At 39.5% G+C, this 18,811-nt stretch overlaps 1 protein-coding gene across 1 annotated transcript; it reads right to left on the bottom strand.

The window, feature by feature from the left end:
• Positions 1-7,165: 7,165 nt before the first annotated feature.
• ciartb (circadian associated repressor of transcription b) lies at positions 7,166-17,346 on the bottom strand. Its single transcript, XM_079604256.1, has 6 exons — positions 16,743-17,346; positions 13,508-13,991; positions 12,924-12,999; positions 11,520-11,598; positions 9,844-9,979; positions 7,166-9,021 (listed from the first exon to the last, which is right to left on the bottom strand). Exons 2-6 carry the CDS (start codon positions 13,949-13,951, stop codon positions 8,608-8,610), a joined length of 1,149 nt encoding a protein of 382 aa, XP_079460382.1. The 5' UTR covers positions 13,952-13,991; positions 16,743-17,346; the 3' UTR covers positions 7,166-8,607.
• Between the last annotated feature and the right edge of the window lie 1,465 nt (positions 17,347-18,811).

Raw genomic sequence — 18,811 nt, 5'->3', positions numbered from 1 at the left:
AGTGCAATCAGGATATTCCCACAAGGAAGAAAGAGCTAAATTGGTATAAATAACTATGAGTCAGCCTTCTCGACCCAGTCCTGTCCTCACTGAGGCTTCTTTGGGAGATGACTGTGTGTCTCTGCGCTAGGGCTGGGCGATATGGCCCAAAAAAAATATCACGATATATTTTTTTATATCAGTCGATATCGATAATTATCGATAAATGTCAAATCTTTATTTATTTCAAGTTTAAAGACAGATTTTTACTCCTAAGTGAAAGCTGTAGAAACCAGAGCGTTGTGTTTTTAAACTACTCTTTATTGTCAGAACATATCATGACAAACCCTTTCCAAACAGGTGAACATTCACAAATCTGAGGTAGAACATTCAAACATTTGTAATTTTTCCTTAAAATAAATATCTTTATTTCAGTAGTATTAGCTTGAGTTAGGATGCAGATTTAACTATATACAATTTATGTTCATTAACAAAAACAGTAACATCTTATTCTTTAGTTTTATTTAAATTAACCATTGGTCATCCAGCATCAAGCATTTAGATCATGATAACCACAGATAAAATGTAACTTTATGGTTTCTATGGTATTTATGAAAACCAGTAGCCTAAATACATTATTAAAAACTGTAATTATATTCCATTAGTCCTTTAATATATTAATTGTCTACATTAATACTATTATACAATTCAATATATATATATATCCCACGCACATTTCATGGTGCAGTTAATATTACTAGGCTAACGTTACAGTAACGTTAAATCCGTGATGAATGATGGGAATGTGTAGACGGAGAAGCTTCTGACTGTATCGTTGCGCACAGTGTTTCTCATGTTCGTCAGCGCGGTCTCATCTGCCTTTAAACTGGTTTAAATCACTGAGACATTTGTGTTCCTCGCTGAATTTAAGCGCTTCTCACTGGATCTCGAGACCGATCAGGGTAAACGCGTCTGCTCTAGAGAGCTCGCGCTGCGTTGGACTTTGAGCCGAGCGGATAAACGGTCCGTGTGGCGCGCGCGGTTCAAATGAGATTCGTTCCGCTTTTGGCGCAAAAACATTATCGAACATTTATCGAACTCTTGATATCGTTTTATCGAGAAAAATTATATCGCGATAATTATCGTTATCGTTTTATCGCCCAGCCCTACTCTGCGCTCTTTTAAAGACCTGAGATGACCCACACGATGTCATTGGGGAGGATTTGTTTGTTGTGTGCTCTGTTAATTGGTCTCTGGTGACGTTAGGTACTTTGAACACATTAAACTTTCATAAAAAATCACCTTGACTTTATAATTAAAAATAATATTTTTAATAAAATAGCACTTCAATGGATTCTTCTTTGGATCAGAGCCCATTATAAACACACTGACATACAGTTTTTTTTACTGTTAAACTTGTTTTTTTAACCTTTTTACAATCTCTGTTGATAATGCAAAAACAATGAAGCCATTAGTACGCTGATTTCCCCCAAAGTGTAAATACTGTGAATCTGTGGCTCTCAAACACCACTCTTTTTGTTTTAATATCCCAATTAGCTCAACACAGCAACACTGACTCCAACAACCAATTGTGTGAGTTTGGGGCAGAGATAACTGTGTGTTCAACCAATGACAGATGGGAACACATGCAACTAGCTCTTCTAACTTTATGATAGGCTAAGTCTAAACTTCTATCCACATATTATACATTTATACCAGGCAAACTACAATTAAAATACAACACTGAAAAAAATTAGTTTTCTGCCAGAATATTAACCTTTAAGTTTACGGACATTTCCTTTAAAGGGGTGGTATAATGCCCTTTTCACAAGATGTAAAGTAAGTCTTTGATGTCCCCAGAGTTTGTATGTGAAGCTTTAGCTCAAAATACCCCACAGATATTTTTATATAGCATGTTAAATTTGTCACTTTTTGAGGATAAGCAAAAACACACCTTTTTTGTGTCTGTCCCTTTAAATGCAAATTAGCTGCTGCTCCCGGCACAGGGGGCGGAGCTTCAACAGCTTGAGTCCTTTTACCTCACACACACATGCACTGAAAATTTCAAAACTTTTAGCCTTTTATGTTCAAACCGAAGTCAAACAATGATGGAGAGACTAAAGAAGAAGTGACAACATGTAGAAGCAACAGGACATTTCTGAACGGTTAGTTGAAGAATTTATGCAGCTGATGTGAGTTATCTTCTAGTAATTCTGTCATGATAATCTATATATCGTGTTTCACTAACCCAGGAGGAATGTCGTGTAGTCCCTACCAGCCGTTTGTTGTAGTCCTTCAAAAACGATTTCTTTAAAAGCAAATATCTTCCTTTGTTTTGAACTTTGAGCGTTGTAACTTTGCAGATGTTGTTTATGCTCAAACAGCAACATTACACACTAACTAAAGTTAGAAATCATAATCAACCACCCTTTTAACCCTAAAATAAAACACAATGCAAAGCCTCAAACACCTGTGAAAAATCTATATGGAAAATCAAGCCCTTTTTAAATGTTAAATCTAACAGTCATCCTTGTAACTCGATAAGTTAAATAATCACATTGATTTTTTTCTTAAAAGAGTGCCAGGTATACTGTGCACATGAAAAGAAATGGGGAGCAAAATGTTCTGATGGCGAGGTGTGATCATTACAATGGCACTGGTTATTTTTGTAATCTGATGGTTCAGTTATTTAGGGCCCCTCTGTGACAAATGAGATCATTATTTCTGGTGCGGATAAATTACCTATTGAATTACTTAACAAGTTAATGAGCAATTTTCTAAGTGCGTGGGCATGATGCATCTCGCCCCACAGATATGAAGACAAATAGACATTATTACGTGAAGAAAGGCTGACGTTCAGAAAGAACAAAGTGGTTCACTGGGTATTTTCTTTTATAAAATGACATTCAAAGCACGCTTTAGTATAATTGGAACTGAATTACACTTCAATTTCAATTACAGGGTCAATTATACTGTTCAATAGTCATTAGAGTTGGGTAAGATGACCAAAATATATCTGTCTAGTAATTCTGTATCACAGTAATGGTATATGTCATGATTTTTGCTGGATAAAAAAAAAAAAAAGGGAAAGCAGTGAGTTTCACAGTCCTGCCAACTAATAGCCGCCAAAATGTATTTACTACGGTATAAACAACACTATAGCAGTTAATCTTTACTAGTTTGCACATGGATAAACTATCATACTGCTTCTTTTTCATCATCTTTCTTTGATGTGGATTGATATACGAGCTTTGGGCTTGTCCTCCTGTGGCACGAAACCCAAAAGAGTCTTGACTTTAGGTCCTGTGGTCTTTCTGTAGTCAGAGTATCAATTTTAATGTTACTTTTGGCTCAGACTCGATGTTAAATGATGACTTCCACATATTCTTATGAATGAGTAGAGCTTTTCCCGTCTAGCCTGCTGAAATATAAATGCAACTTTAGTTACGTAAATGGATGAGTGGAAAAAGCCAATGAGCCGCGCTGTTATTAAAAAACGAAAAATCTATTTTAAGACCCTAAACAAATAACAAGGCACAAAAGACACGTGAATTTGCCTCGTTTTCATCATAAAGCCTGTTCACACCAAGAATGATAACTAAAAAGATAACTAAAATTATATTAGCGTCCACATTAACACATTCTGTTTATTACAAGCGCACACTGCAGGGTGGATTCTGAATGGCTGTCTATGTTTTTATGATTCATCGCTCTGAAAGTGATTCTGAGGATATCGTTTGTGGTGTGGACCACAATTAATTTTTTCTCATAATATTAAAAATATTATTAAAAGTTATTATATGGTTATAGTTATCATCCTTGGTGTGAACAGGACTTTACATTATATCTGTATTTTGGACTTTAAATATGCTGCGACCTTTACTGAAGTTCCATCTATTCATTGTTGTTCCTATTATTTGCAACATGAATATCAAATGAGCAATTACACTGACAGTCCTTCTGAGAATCCTGCCGTCTCTCAGCGTTAAGTGTGTGTTTGTCTTTCCTCCAACCATGAAGTCAACAATCAAAGGATTAGTTCCCTTTTTAAATGAAAATGAGCCCATGATTTACTCACCGTCAAGCCATCCTAGGTGTATATGACTTTCTTCTTTCAGACGAATACAATCGGAGTTATATAAAAAAATATCCTGGCTCTTCCAAGCTTTATAATGGCAGTGGATTGCAACCAACAGATTGAAGCTCAAAAACGTCCATCCATCCATCCATCCATCCATCCATCCATAAATAAACAAACTCCAAACGGCTCCTGTAGGTTAATAAAGGCCTTCCGAAGCAAAACGATGAGTTTATGTAAGTAAAATATTCATATTTAACACGTTACAAAGTAAAATTCTAGCTTCCGGCCAAACGATTGTATTCGTCTGAAAGAAGATGGCTTGAGGGTGAGTAAATCATGGGCTAATTTTCATTTGAAAGTGAACTTCTCCTTTAATTTACCATGCTCGGTTTGTGCACACCTCTGAACTGAATAGCATTTGAACATGTCAAGTTTACCCTTTTTTAATTAGTTTGGACAAAATGTGTATGGAAATGGCTAAAGAGAATGAGACCGACCGTATACCTCACTGAGACCGACCGTATACCTCACATGACAGAAATGAATTAATTTGGGCTGGACCAGACCTCCTCACCTCCCACTGGGCTCGACAGCTTGTGACCACTGAGCCTAACAGTCAAACAGTAGTGGCCTTTTACAGTTTTGATCCATTTTAATTGCCAAGACCTTAGCTTTTTCAGTTAGTATTTGATATCAGTCCACCAAAATCTCCTAGGAGTACAAATGGTAAACCCTGAAGAACTGGGGGAGTGTGCCCGTTTAATTAATTTCAGTGTTTCATTAAAATCCTTGAAATTAATCCTACCCTGGTGGAGCAAAGTCTTTTAGCACTCAGCATGCACAAATCACCCCATAAAGCTTGCGAGACAATATTTTTCCTCAGATTTTGCCTGTTCACACTGAGCCCAGGTTCCATTGCAGAAGAAACATCGTACCACTAGATTAACACATTTTGCACAATATGAAGAACTACAAAGTAAAATCACATTTTCTCCTTTTTTGGTCATATATCAACTAAAGAAACCATGTGACTCAGGAATTGTTACTTCCTTAAAAAAAATACCCATTAGGTATTGAAATTCTGGTCCATACTGAGAGCCATTCATTATTTTGTCAGATAGTACACAACATTCAAATATTATACTGTTTTATGTATTAAAAAAGTTGAAATAAATCTAAAAATCTAAATACTTTTAAGAGTGAATTAAGGAGTCACTATGTTAGTGAAAGCATGAAAGACTTTTATATATTTAATAACACATAACAGTGTTATTCAATTATTTGTGATATTAAACATCAACTTTATTAACAGATTAGCAACTCTAAATCATGTAAAATGTAAAAATATTTAAAAGTACGCATCCTACTAAATACCGTCCGTTATATACACAATATTGATGTCAGTAATATCAGCCGGTATATTGTGCATCCTATTACTCATGTTTATACCGGTACTTACATTTGACTTTGTTGCAAGTCTCTGAAGATGAAATAAACAGCTTGTTCTGCCATTGAACAAGCAACACACTCATTTAGTCTATATAAGAAGGTTTGGTAACACTTTACAATAAGGTTCATTAGTTAATGTATTAACTAACATGAACTAACCATGAGCAATACATTTGTTACTGTATTTGTTAATTTTTGTTAACGTTAGTTAATAGAAATACAGCTGTTCATTGTTAGTTCATGTTAGTTCACAGTGCATGAACTAACGTTAACAAGATTTTAATAAAGTATTAGTAAATGTTGAAATTAACATTAACAAAGATTAATAAATGCTGTATACGTGCTATTCATTATTAGTTCATGTTAACTAATGTAGTTAACTAATGTTAACTAACGAACCTTATTGTAAAGTGTTACCGAAGGTTTAATATTAGTAGTAAATAATAGTAGTTATAAGTCATCTGAATAGTGTCTCAAGGTCGAGTTTCAGTTAATGCCAAGAGGAAGTGACTTTTGTTGTGGTTGAACAGATGTATCCTCATAAGATATTACCGGTATATATATATTGCAGGATAAGACCAGTTAATAAGAACATACCCTTTTCTGAGAAGTACATGTGTGTTCTCTGTGCCGTTGTTAGTAGAACTTTGTTCTATGGACATAAATAAATAAATCTTGCAGGTTACTGAGAAGTTTACCACTACATGACCTTACTTCACATCTTTGCAGTTAGAATGGTAAGTCTTATGCTAGTTGGTAACTTCCACTCAGTCTTCTTAGTAAAAGGGAAGTGTAATTTGTTAATCTGCTCAGAGAACATTTGCACTTCTCTTTACAAGTATTCAGTGGACTTGAGACCATAATGGACGCTCTTCCCAATACCTAGTACAATGTGAAATGAGAGTGCCATTGCTCAATGCAACTGGTTGATTGGTTCAGGCCATGATTTTCTGCACAGCAGGGAAATGGAAAAAAGGGGGATCGAGGAGGAGGACATCTGAATCACCGTCCAGAAAAACATTTGCTTTTCTATTCTCCAGAGGATGTGGGTTTTATTCTGCATTTCTACATTCCCCGTTCTCTCCTTCCCAGAAACTGTAGGGCAGTTAATCACCAGAGACCAGTCCTGTAATATTCAATACTCTCCGACAGATAATAGATTCAGTTTTTAAGGTCAAGTTGTGATTTGCACAAGCTATATTTCGGATCTGCCTCATAGGCCTTTTTTGGGAGGGTTGTTTTAAGAATGACTTGTGGCTTTGCTATTTGAATAGATGTTTTTATATGAGAATAGCAATGAGTATAGCAAACAAAAAGGTCTGTGATCAACTGTCTCCTGGTGCAATATCAAAGCCATATTGAATACAATGCACACAAGGGCTGCCAAATTAGATGTGGTGTAATATTGTTTGACAGAGAAGAGAATCCTTGTGACTTTTTATTAGACTTGTTAGACTCGCATAGCATTCAATTTATTCATGCCATTGATGGACTAATGTATTGATATTTATATCTACCACTGTAGGCCTACATACAACTATCAAACGCAAGAAAACACTTAGCATTACGCAAGTGTAACACAAATATAATTGTGTGTGTATAATCTGTGCATATATATATATAGTTAGTTAGAATATATATTTTTTTCTTTTTTTTAATCAATCTTTAAATTGTCTTTTAAATAATTTTTTTAACATACTTTCTGCATTTTTTTTTGCCACTCTGCCATCTAGTTATCAGCATTGTCCATTGAAAAACCTTTAACAGTCAACAATTTATATGTGATCAGTTGAAACAAAATGCTTTAAGACAAATGGAATACAGCAAACAAATATAACCACATTTATTTCTGAAAGTATAAAATATTACACTATAAAGGCCACTTTGCAAGGGTAAATTAACAACTTTTCCAAATATGTACACAGTTAATACCTTTCCCTCTTAGATATTGTCCAGCTCTGTGGCAAACCGAAATGTCATTTTTCTCACATGACCACAGGAAGTAGTTGGCAAGAGTTTCAAATAATTTACTTGATAGCAGAAAATGAATGGCAGGAGTTTTGAAGGTTCCTGATTTTGTTTTTGTACATCCTTCAGAGGCGTCAGGTATTCTGGATGGTTCACGCTCTCCCTTCAAAACCAGTGAAGAGGCACAGTTTGACATCGAATTGACAGGCACTGTATGCCCTTGAACTGGGAGGCTTTAAAACAAAACAAACCAAAAAAGCGAAAATTTGCAGTTCACATTCTTTACAATGGCACCAGTCAAGCCTCCGGAGCTTTCTCTTGTTAAGTGTTAGTTCGGCGTGACAGGCAAGTTTCGCTCGCTGTATTTATGCGCTTTATAAGTTTCCTCGCTCCGAGTCTACTTGCATGTACGTACGTTCTTACTGTATCCATACACTACCGGAGATGCGGTGTCAGAATGAGGTAGAACCGTTGTACCAAAAACATAGCTAGAACTTTAAACCTATGAAGTAACAGTCACATCAAATCAACTCTATAGAGTGGATTTAAAGATCAAACTAAAGCAAAAAATTCACATTCAACCACACCTACAATAGAGATCACTAACACGCTGGAATATCTGAAGTGTTCCCAGAATAAATTCCTCCCTCTTTTCCCTCTTCCCTTTCTGGAAAAAAGGCTGCTTTGTTTTGTCTAGAGATTCGCTTTTTCACAGATACCAATATGCTGCCTCATCCGATGTTGTCGCCACAGGATAAATTTCCTCTTTCTTTGTTTCAAGAGGAAACCAACTCAAAAAGGTAAAGTATGAAGTTGAGCCAATATCACAAAACCTTACTACCCCCACCCCCCACACACACACACTGCTACAACGCAATCTGCAGTTCAACAGAAAGGGAATAGACGCAGACGTACACATCAGACACGCACAAAAATCACACTCCGTCACTTTTCAGTTTGTAACTGAACGCGTCACTGTTTTGCTGGGCTGAACTCCCTCTGCTTCATTCTGTGCCTCTTCCCAAGGCTAGAATGGAGGCAGGGATTGTGCTGGAGTCGGGTGACTCCAGACCAGCTGGGGGCAGTCATGCTCAAGCTAGGCTCTGATCTCCCAGAGCCCTTTCACGGGACTAAGACCATCCACTAGCTGCCATGCCACCGAAGCCGACTGGGCCTTTCTGGGAGATGATACTCTCTGTGGATTTAAGAAGTCTCTCAAGGCATGGCGCGTTAATCTTGGCCGGAGGCGGTCGACTGGGAGCAGACTCTGTCTTACATAGACGGTCCGTGCTGGAGGACACAGAGTTGTCCTGTGTCGCGTCACTGTCCCTGTGAGCCTTTAGAGCGTTCCGAACCGTCTCCTGAGCTTGTTCAGCCGTCGGGGAGCAGATGGGTGATGTGTGGAGCCATTTTAGGTTGGTTGCAGAGTAGGGCCCTGGGGGTGTGAGGTCGCTGACTCTCATTGCCTTGTTACCCATTGAAAGGGCACTTGTGGTGGCAGGGTTTGCAATGCCAGTGAGCAGGGGAGATGTAGCTGGAGACAACTGTAAAGTATCAAAAGAGGGAGAATTACTTAAGATTTCAATGCAAAGCTTTCCTGAGGATCTCTTTGCAATTGGTTTTCTATGATATGCTTGAAGAAAATACTTTTAACTTACCAAATTTAAGAAAACTAGTTTTAAATCTTCTAAAAAATCTAGAAATGTTGGTTTCATATGGTTTTAAAAAGCTTTTATCCCAAGTTTACATTTAAAAATGTCATGTGGTGTAACCATCAAGAACTAATAATACATTTCCTTATAAACTAATTTCATGTAACCTCACCATATCCATCTTAAATATTTTTTAAAAGTTGAAATTATTTTTAATTAATAAATTTCATTAATAAATATCATGGTTTTCTGGGAGTCGCACCACATGGCATTTTACAATTCATATTCATGAATGAATAATTAAGGAACATATTTACAAATCATTGGTTGTATTAAATGCATTTTTACATGTATTTTTGCATTAACAGATCTAGGAGAGAGAAAACTATTAACTATTCCAGTCATTAACTATTACAGTAATAACTTGTGTAGGGGTATACAATCAGCATGAGAATATCCTTTTACCTTGCCGACTTCTATCTGTCCTCTGAAAGCTTTCCAAAATTACCTGCTCTTTTCTGTCATTGTTCTTAGTGAACATGAGATGTGCATTTTATACCTCTGTACTGTAAAAATAGATTGTAATCCCTTCTTGTCTGTCCTGTTCCTCTCTGGCCCAGTGATTACAATATAACAGGCATTTCAGTCTCTCCTTTTCAATCAGCCTGGTGTCTTAACTTACACATGTTCATGACAGCTCTCAGAGAGTCTTACCTTATTTTTCTTAGATGGGGTCGTCTCCTCCATCAGCGCCGCAGTATTGGCTTGGTCGCTTCGTTGAGGTTTTATGTGAGGGAACCAGTTCTTCAACATTTCCTCCATTTTCAGAATGATGTTAACATATCTCTCTCTGCATGGCACAGGAAGGACAATATTTGAGTCTGGTAACCCACAGAAGCACTAAAAAAAACTGTTTGAGACTTAATGTGACTGACGTGACTAAAAATGTTCTGTAACCTTGTTTGGTGTCAGGCGAGTTGAAAGAGCACTTAACCGCAAGTACACTGCATCATGCGTACATGTACACACAGACACAAACGTGTTTCTCAAAATGAGAACAGATCCTGTGTTTGATTCACATGTTAGTACACACACGTGGCCTGGAGTGCAACCGTTTCCCTCGCCTCTAAATATAGACTTAAGCCTGCAGCGGGGCACTGACGTCCACGTCACGGGGAAAAGAAATAGTAGCGCTAAGGAGCAGTGATGCAGACTCACGCACATGGTGCCCATTGACTCGCACCAGTCCCCGACAGATGGTTAATGGGGATTAGTGCAAGTCACATGACAAATTATCTGCTATGGCCCCATTCTCAGCATTTCAAATTTAAATGGCTACTGCCGTAAACCTTACTTTAATATTCCCTATTCTGATGCACCTTTGCGTTGGGGGACTTGCCAGCTGGCATGACGGAATGGTTGAATGATAGCAGGGGTCAGGTGGTGGGGACGCAGCCACGCCCCCACTTGTGTCAGCTTGGTTATGGCTTGGCTCAGTGCCTCGTTCAGATGGCCTGAATAAGTACCCCACCCAAAACCCCATCATCTATGTATTCAGTGGCTGAATACCCACTTCAGGCGTATTTTTCGCCAGGTGTGTTTTCATGCCGCACAGTTTTCAACACTGCTGGACGTGGCCCAAAGTACACCAGTGATCTAGATGTTCTAGACTCTGCTCTCACACGTGAATATTGGACTTTGTGGAGCAGCACAATGCAAAACAATGAGAGCAGATCTGGGCTACGTGCCAGGTGCTGTTAAGAGGAAAAGTAAATGACGCACCTAAGCCCAGCCTGACCCATTATGAGGTCATTCAATGCAACAGAAGCACTGACTCCCCCCACCCCCCCACCCCCCCCACCCCAAAGACGACATCACAAACTTTACATCGTCTAGCCAGAGGAGGGCTAATTAATCGGATGACAGGCTACTCCCTCAAGGAGCTGGGACATTTTTAACGACCCGTGTTTGAGTTCTATTCTTGTCCAGCCATTTTTAGATTTGTGGTGGCAGGTCCGCACTGGCCTAGCAGCCGCCCCTCCCCTCCTGCTGCTCTGGACCAAGCATCATGCTGCGAAGCCATGTGTTTTCACATCTCCTTGTCTTGTTCACTTATACCCTCAGAGCAAAGACATTCACAAGACTTCCAGACAGAGCAGAGGGAGTAGAAGTCATTCGCAAATGACGTGGGATAATTTAATCTCGATTTACTGCTAATGTGCGTCAACACACAAACAACGAAACAACGTTGCAAGTAGTGGATTGAAGTAGATTAGGTAAATGAACACAACATCTCTCAGATCGATCTGCGAAGGAGTGCTGTGCGGACTAAAGCCCCCCCACCCTCAATTGGCCCGTGAGTGAAGTAAAAGAAACCGTAGGGAACTCACCCCATGCAGGGATTCTGCAGGACCCCCATTATCCTCTGGATGCGGTCCATGGCCACACTCTCTTGGAAACTGCTGAGGCCTGTGAAAGGAGAAGATACAGTTTAAACCTTTTCTTTTATGAGCAGTGCCAGCTTATTGTCTCTGACAGGCTGTGCTACGTCTGCGAGGCAGATGGGTTTTTGTGAAACACGTGGGACGACAGACTTGCTGTCTCTCTGGCCAGGAAGTCCAGTGTCACCCAGAGCCCTTGCATTGACAGTAGTCCCAGACTCATGAGCAGGTCCGCCTGGTGCGCAACCTGTTTTATAATACATGTGGGGCTCTAGCCAATAAAACTTTTCTTTAAGTACCCAGTAACGCTAATACCATCTGTTGGTGTTTTACAGTAAGGTCAAGCTTGAGCAAGTTTTCTGAGTTTTAACCAGCCGTGACGCGACATGATTCCAGTAACAAGTAATTTTCCTGTCCGCACTGAAAGTGAAAATGCTTTGCGATGAAACGGTTAGTCAACCAGAATATTGTGTGGGTGGTTCTCTGTTTGCATGCGTAAACTAAAGAACAGTAACGCCACACTTTTCCATTTGGCATCAATTTCACGGTTTCGTACCTTCCACAGCTAGTATATCTTTTTCTAATGTTTGCTGTTTATATGAGGAATGTGATTTTAATCCAGTGTAGGCAGGACTACATAAATGAGAACCAAGTGACCTAAACAGTTTTTAATCACGTTTTGTCGCCTTGTTAGGACAGTGTGACGGTGGAGATTTTACTGTCATTACTTGGATCAACAGTTACAATAGCCACATTAAAAAACTAAATGTTTACAATATTTCATCCCGCTACGCAAGGACACAAAGGAAACAGCTAACCCAAACCCCTGAGCTTATCTCTATAGTGTCTTCGGTATTTCATTGGAGCCTTGCGGTTTGCACTGCTTTAGACATTTGTCTTTCAACCATACACGTTTTATTATGACTAAGCGAGGCAGCATGTGCCACCAGGAAATTACTGTGGTTGATTTGGGTGCCTCATTTTAGTTTCATGACAGATCTCTGTCCCAAATCTCATGGTTCGAGAAGCGTGTCATCACCTGCTGCCTCTAGTTTGGCAGTTCTCCTTGTATACTGATTTTTTTTTTTTTTTTTTGTCAAGTTCTTGAATCAAGGCTGATGCATTAGACCAGGGGTCACCAAACTCGGTCCTGGAGGGCCACTGTCCTGCAGAGTTTAGCTCCAACCCCAATTAAACACACCTGAACCAGCTAATCAAGGTCTCACTAGGCAGAAACTTTCAGGCAGGTGTGTTGGACCTGGTTGGAGCTAAACTCTGCAGGACAGCGGCCCTCCAGGAGCGAGTTTGGTGACCCCTGCATTAGACTATAAGAATGAATAAAGTATTACTTACGTTCTCTGTATCTGCCTGAGCGGAGGCCATTAAGGATTGAGGACAGTGGGTGAATGTAACACTGCAGCTCCAAGCACTGCAAAACAAAGAGCATCATTCAGTATTTCATTCGATTTTGGGATATTAAATTATTGTTTAGCATTTCTCTAATAATTTCTAGAGTTTTGCGGTTTCATTTCAGGGTGTTGACAGTACACTTTGCCAATTACCATAAACAAACATCAAGTTAGGACATTCCTTTGTACGGCTCATAATTTCCCAACAACAATGACACTGATGCAAAAAGTGACTCATCTACTCTCACACATTTATGCAAATGGAACGGAACGGGTTATCACTGCATTTGTACAAGGTAGAGGAAAACACTGCGTTTTTTTCATTCAGTGGCCTCGTGTGACTCATTCACTTTTCACCTCGAAAGAACACATGGAGGAGGGGTCTTCCTGGAAGTGGTTTTGCTTTGAGTATTTTTTATATTTTATTCTGCTCGTTGGAGAACTGGAGATAGATCATGTAGGAGATCTTTCAGAACACCATGTCCCTTCTCTGGCATGCCGGCAAGTCAAAAAAGTAGTACGTCTCACCTTGCATGCGAACAGCCTGTCTTTCTCCATTTGTTCAGGTGTGAGCTGCCTCTCCCTTTGCTCCGGCACCATGGAGCTCCGTGTTCTCTTCAGCGCCTGCCTCTTTTTGCCTATAGGGCTCTCCGGGCACCGGCTGTAATTGGTCCGATCCCCTTGTCCCGGGAGAGAATGGCTGCCATCCTCGCTGTAGTAAGAGCTATTGCAGGTAGAAGGAGAACTTCCCCGAGAACTCATGTTCTCTTTGTCCATTACCTCCCCTTTATCTCCATTCCTCTTTGAGAGCGACTGGCAAGTTTGGACCCCCTGGACGACCCCCGAGGAGGGGGATTTTGGCAAGGTGGTTTGTCCCTGCACTTTGGTACAGTCTGATTCTAACTCGCTATCGTTGTCCTCATCGTCACTGGCCAGCCAGTCAATGGAATAGTCCGAATCTGAAGCTGACATCTTAAGAAGCAGGGTCTAACCAGCATGGACCATCACTGACCTAACAGGGGAAACAGAGAGTATTTTAATCTCCAAATTCAATACACGTTACTAATGAACAACATTATTACACAATACAACACGAGTTGGCATTAAATTGTGTAATAGAAAAGGAATGTTTTCGCTTTCATTGTATTGTCTTGGCACAGCAATATAAAAGCAAAAATTACACCTTTATTAGTCGACCTATTTGCAAGATTAATAGTCTAGCAGATACCAGTGGCCCAAAATGAGAGCTTAAGCATGCATCTTCAATAAAATCCTGTGGGATACTGAATTCATGCCAGCTCAGACCAGCGTGTTTTCCAGACACACCACCTGAGTCTCACACACAGACTAAAGATAAACAGCGGCCATAAAAAAAAAGAAAAGAAAAAAAGACTTAGGCTACTGCAGTTTCACGAACAGTGCAAAGAACGAATGAAACTGACGTTTATGGTTAATTCTTATGTTTTCAATGACAACACCAATTCTTCTGTACATGAACATAACCAAAACAAACCCTAAAAGAATAAATGCTATTACACAAAAAACTATATTAGCCTTATTCATGTGTAATATTGTAGCAACAGGAGACAGTTTTTATTTATTCAAATCTAAGATGTTTGAAATAAGATTATATGCTGCAGTCTTTTTAGAACAATTTTGCACCCTGTGAAGCACGCGTTTGTTTGTTCTGATTGCACCTAATTGAAAAACACTTGAACATGAAGCAATACAGAACTAACAGTCTGTGTTGAAGCAGGTGATACAAAAACAGCACATATTTAAAGCCCTGTTTGTTTATTCAATGCGACCAGAATGCCGCAGCCATGGTGACCACCATTTGACAGAACAAAGGGCCTAGAAATAAACCGTTCTTTCTGCAGAATTTCATTAATAAATTGCTCAAAATCATACATTACTTGCACGTTCGATTTAGGTGCAAGCTGGTAGTGTATGCTGCTTACATTTTAGTTTGTGGGCATGCTTTTAAAAGAGGGTGATTTGAAAAGAGTCTAGGAACACACAGCTGGGACCAGATCTGCAGCCTTGAGCATTACCAGTAATTTTTCAGCTCGTATTATCAATTCCATCACTCCTTGGTACTTCATAATAGACATGCCTTAAGGAATACGCATTAAAGGAGTGTTGACAACGTTGATTAATGAGCCAAACCATGAATATTTGCTTAAAGCATATGTTTAACAGAAGCTACTGCCGACCGACCACTCATCTTTTTATAGACGAGCCAAGGGCTTCTTGTGAATTAACAGGACATGTATGATGCAAAAATATGTTATGCCTAAATGAATAAAAACCCCAGGAAACTGCACACACACTGCATTACACCGTCCTTAATTAATACCAAAAATAGTTGTTTTTAATACAAAAACAGAATCATTGTTACATTAGGTTGAACAAATAAAGTCATTTTATGGGATTTTTTACAGTATAACATTCACTTTCGGTTATTACAAAAGCATTGGGTTTTTTTTCCAAAAATATTTTTAAATGCACTCTAAATGTAACTTTTACATAAATGAAAATACCTTATTATACAATAGAAGTACTTAAACTTTATCAAGCAACTTCTCGTAGTCATTGTGCACGCACGAGGATTTTCAGATTGCCTAAGCACATTCACATCTCTTGGGCATTTAATCTGTCCATCAGCTGGTCGGTATCGTTGCAAACAAATGGACTGCTGAGGCAGAGTTCTGCCCTGCCAATAAAGCCACATTATGTAATAGCTCTACCTTCAAGCACGCGACTAATTGGCTTTATAACAGTTAACGTTACACAACTCTGCCTTCCAAATGGATGTAACTGCTGACCAGCTTTTTCCTGTCAGTACTAGTTTCACCAAAAGTTTAATCAAACAAAACGCCGCGTTTAGCACGACTGCCGTTAGCGAACAAACTCCTCTTTCAAATCGAAAAACTGCCTACATCGGATACTTTACAAGTTTTGTCGACAGCTGGGGACGGGGATGAAAAGGCCCTTTATTAGTTTGTGGTTACAGCTAATTTGACAAAACAAAGACAATCATTGAAAGGTTTATTTTCACAGTGTTTACGTTTGGTTACCAGTGTAAAGACAAAGCGGGCACGTGACAATTATTTAATAGCGGCATTTAGCGCAACGGCAAATGTAGGAAGTCATGTAACCGAGAGGTATTTCTTATACGCCTGCACGTAATATCGGTTGCTATGGGCAACACGTATATTAATATTAAAAAGACTATGATATAAAACAAAACCCGTACAGAATTAATGTAACGTTACCTGTCTGATATGAGGGTGGGGCCCTGGTGATGACTAACACCTTAATAAACCCTTCCAGGACAAGACCACCGCAATTTTTGGCATTTTCAAACACATTACAAAATGTTTAGGCTAACTTACCTTTATGCCTAGAGGATTATAACGTTATTATATTAAAACGAATACTCTCGCAAAAAACGGACATGAACAAAGCCACGAACTATTACTTAAAAGACACGATTGACCAAATAATTATATCAAACAAAAGCTACATTTAATACAATGAATACATGATCAGAATGTAACGTTAGGCTAACGTACATTAAGAACGCATGTGTATTTGTATAGGCGGATGCCTCTGTTCACGCAGCTGCATCTTCCAACATCTCGCACATAACGTTACATAAAAAGCCCTATACCTCACTGTTATTTCTAAATGTGGAATTGTTACCCCACAAAAACATATTTTCGGAAGCAATCGCTGTTATTTAAAACGCGTATCCTACCTCAAGCCGGATGGGACGAATGGCCGCACTGTCCTTTGTTTCAGCGGTATATCCAAAGACAACTGGAGCGCCCGATCGAGCCTCTGTTGAGAAGCGTACGTGGTTTCAGTGATGTAGACCTGCAGTTGTGTGGCCCCGTGTTACTTCTCCCAAGGCAACGTGTCTGAGAGGGCGGGCACTAAAACGCCGAGCGTTCCGATTTGTGCTTCCAGACCCGAATCTGACAAATAGAGATTGCGTTGGAAGCCAGCTCCGGCTGATAGGGGAGACGAGCTTACATATTAAAATAATATGCAAATTGACAAAACACGTGGACACGCGGATCGGTTTCATTCCAACAGGCGGACAGAATGTCAACTGCTAGCGTTTTTTTTTTTTGGTTGTTGCTCACAGTTACTAACTTTTTTTTTTATACCTCATTAGCTCGGATGCGAATCATGCGATGACGCCAGATATGCACCTCCCTCTTATATTTTTGGGTTGAGTTGCTTTTAAAGTCACCATAAAATCAAATTGGACAATTTCAGTATGAATTATGTACATTATTATTTCTGTAATTCTAAACTTCAATCAAAATAACGTCCTCTCCTTGTTTTGCAGTGACATATCTTATTATCTCTGATGTCGTATTTACTGCCGCGAGGGCGGGGCAACCTGTCACTCACATGAGATCAACCAATAGCAAACCACAACCATCTAATCAATTCCTGATGGACAAAATGAGGTCCCATCCTAAAAAAAAAAAACTTCTTTGACTCAGATGTAGGCTACATCACAGTAGGGAAGAATACTATCGCTACTTCCAACTTTAAACCGTATGATGTTTGTTCATAGAGCAAGGGTGTTAATTAATGGGGGAGGGTCTGACACTCCAAATAAAGTAAAAGTTTGTAAAAGTAGGCCACATATATTTTTCACTTTTACTTGTTGCAACAGGGGTTTCAAAGGTTAAGTTAAAGTGCAAATCTACAAATAGATGCAACCAGAAATCATGTTCACCAGATTGAATAACCACAACAACAGTATGTTGCATCTGTTTCAAGAGGTATGTATCATTATGTATAACTTTATTGTGTGTATCGTTTGGGGGTAATTTGGCAGCTAAATGTGTGTGTGTGTGTGTGTGTGCGCGTGCGCGCGTGTGCGTGCGTGTGTTTGTAGATGTTATATGTAGCCTACTTATTTTGTTTATAATTAATTAAAATGTTTAAAAATGGGAACTATAAAAAAAATCAAGTAAAATATCATGATATATAACATTAATGAGTATTTGGGAATAAAGGTGAACAATAACTTTCACAAAAAAACATATTGGTCCTTAAATGGGCTCCTTTTTATAGACATTGGTACATTTACTAATTGGATTTTTCAGTTTTATTTCATGATATTGATCTATGGACTAGGAATTTACAACTTCTACTAGTACACTTTTAGGTCTATTGATAATTTTGCAACTGTAAACAAACCAATGTGGAAACATTTGCATGCACCACGAGCCAGCGACACATGTGTCTAAGGAGCGATTCAATGTGCGCATTGCTACTGTTGCTCTCTGTTTCACTGCATGCAGACGCCCCGTAGCGGCGCTTATCCTTACCTGTCCCCGACTGACTGCAATGTGCACAGCTGCTCGTATGTGGACCAAGTGGATGTGAATGAATGAGGCTGAACGTGATAGGCCACATTCTGTTTCGTGTCGGGTTGCACACGTGCTGCCTTTACGCTCGCACTGTTTTTACACAGCAGCCCGTGGAGTTTCCATGGTGAGGGGGGCAGGGTGGAAAAACATTCACTTGCTGTGTTAAGAATGTTGCGCCTTCTCTAAAAGCCTCACAGCAGGTGAAGTCGTGTAGATCTATTCCGTCATACGTTATTCAGCGCACTTTTTCAAACAGCCCAAACGGGGGGAAAAGGGCACGCCGGGTGGTCTGTGTCCACTGGTATGTTCACGCTCATGCTGTGGTGGTTGTTCAAGTTGGTGGCTGTGACGGTGAGAGAGCAAATGAGGACTCGCAGTCTCTCTCTGGGGGGGGGGGGGGGGGGGGGTGGGGGATCTCTGGTTGGAGTCC

Source organism: Phoxinus phoxinus (assembly GCF_949152265.1).
Source record: "Phoxinus phoxinus genome assembly, chromosome: 25".
In the NCBI taxonomy this organism is placed as follows: domain Eukaryota; kingdom Metazoa; phylum Chordata; class Actinopteri; order Cypriniformes; family Leuciscidae; genus Phoxinus; species Phoxinus phoxinus.
The sequence above is the reverse complement of the archived record's forward strand: the minus strand, read 5'-3'. Positions and strand labels throughout refer to the sequence as shown.

What these genes read in the sequence shown, in the direction of transcription:
- ciartb (XM_079604256.1), bottom strand. Translation starts at nt 13,951, where the DNA reads ATGTCAGCTTCAGATTCGGACTATTCCATTGACTGGCTGGCCAGTGAC. An exon ending in CTGCAGAATCCCTGCATGGG is followed by an intron (nt 9,980 to 11,519) that starts GTGAGTTCCCTA and finishes TGTGCCATGCAG; the next exon opens with AGAGAGATATGTTAACATCA. An exon ending in CCCCATCTAAGAAAAATAAG is followed by an intron (nt 9,022 to 9,843) that starts GTAAGACTCTCT and finishes GATACTTTACAG; the next exon opens with TTGTCTCCAGCTACATCTCC.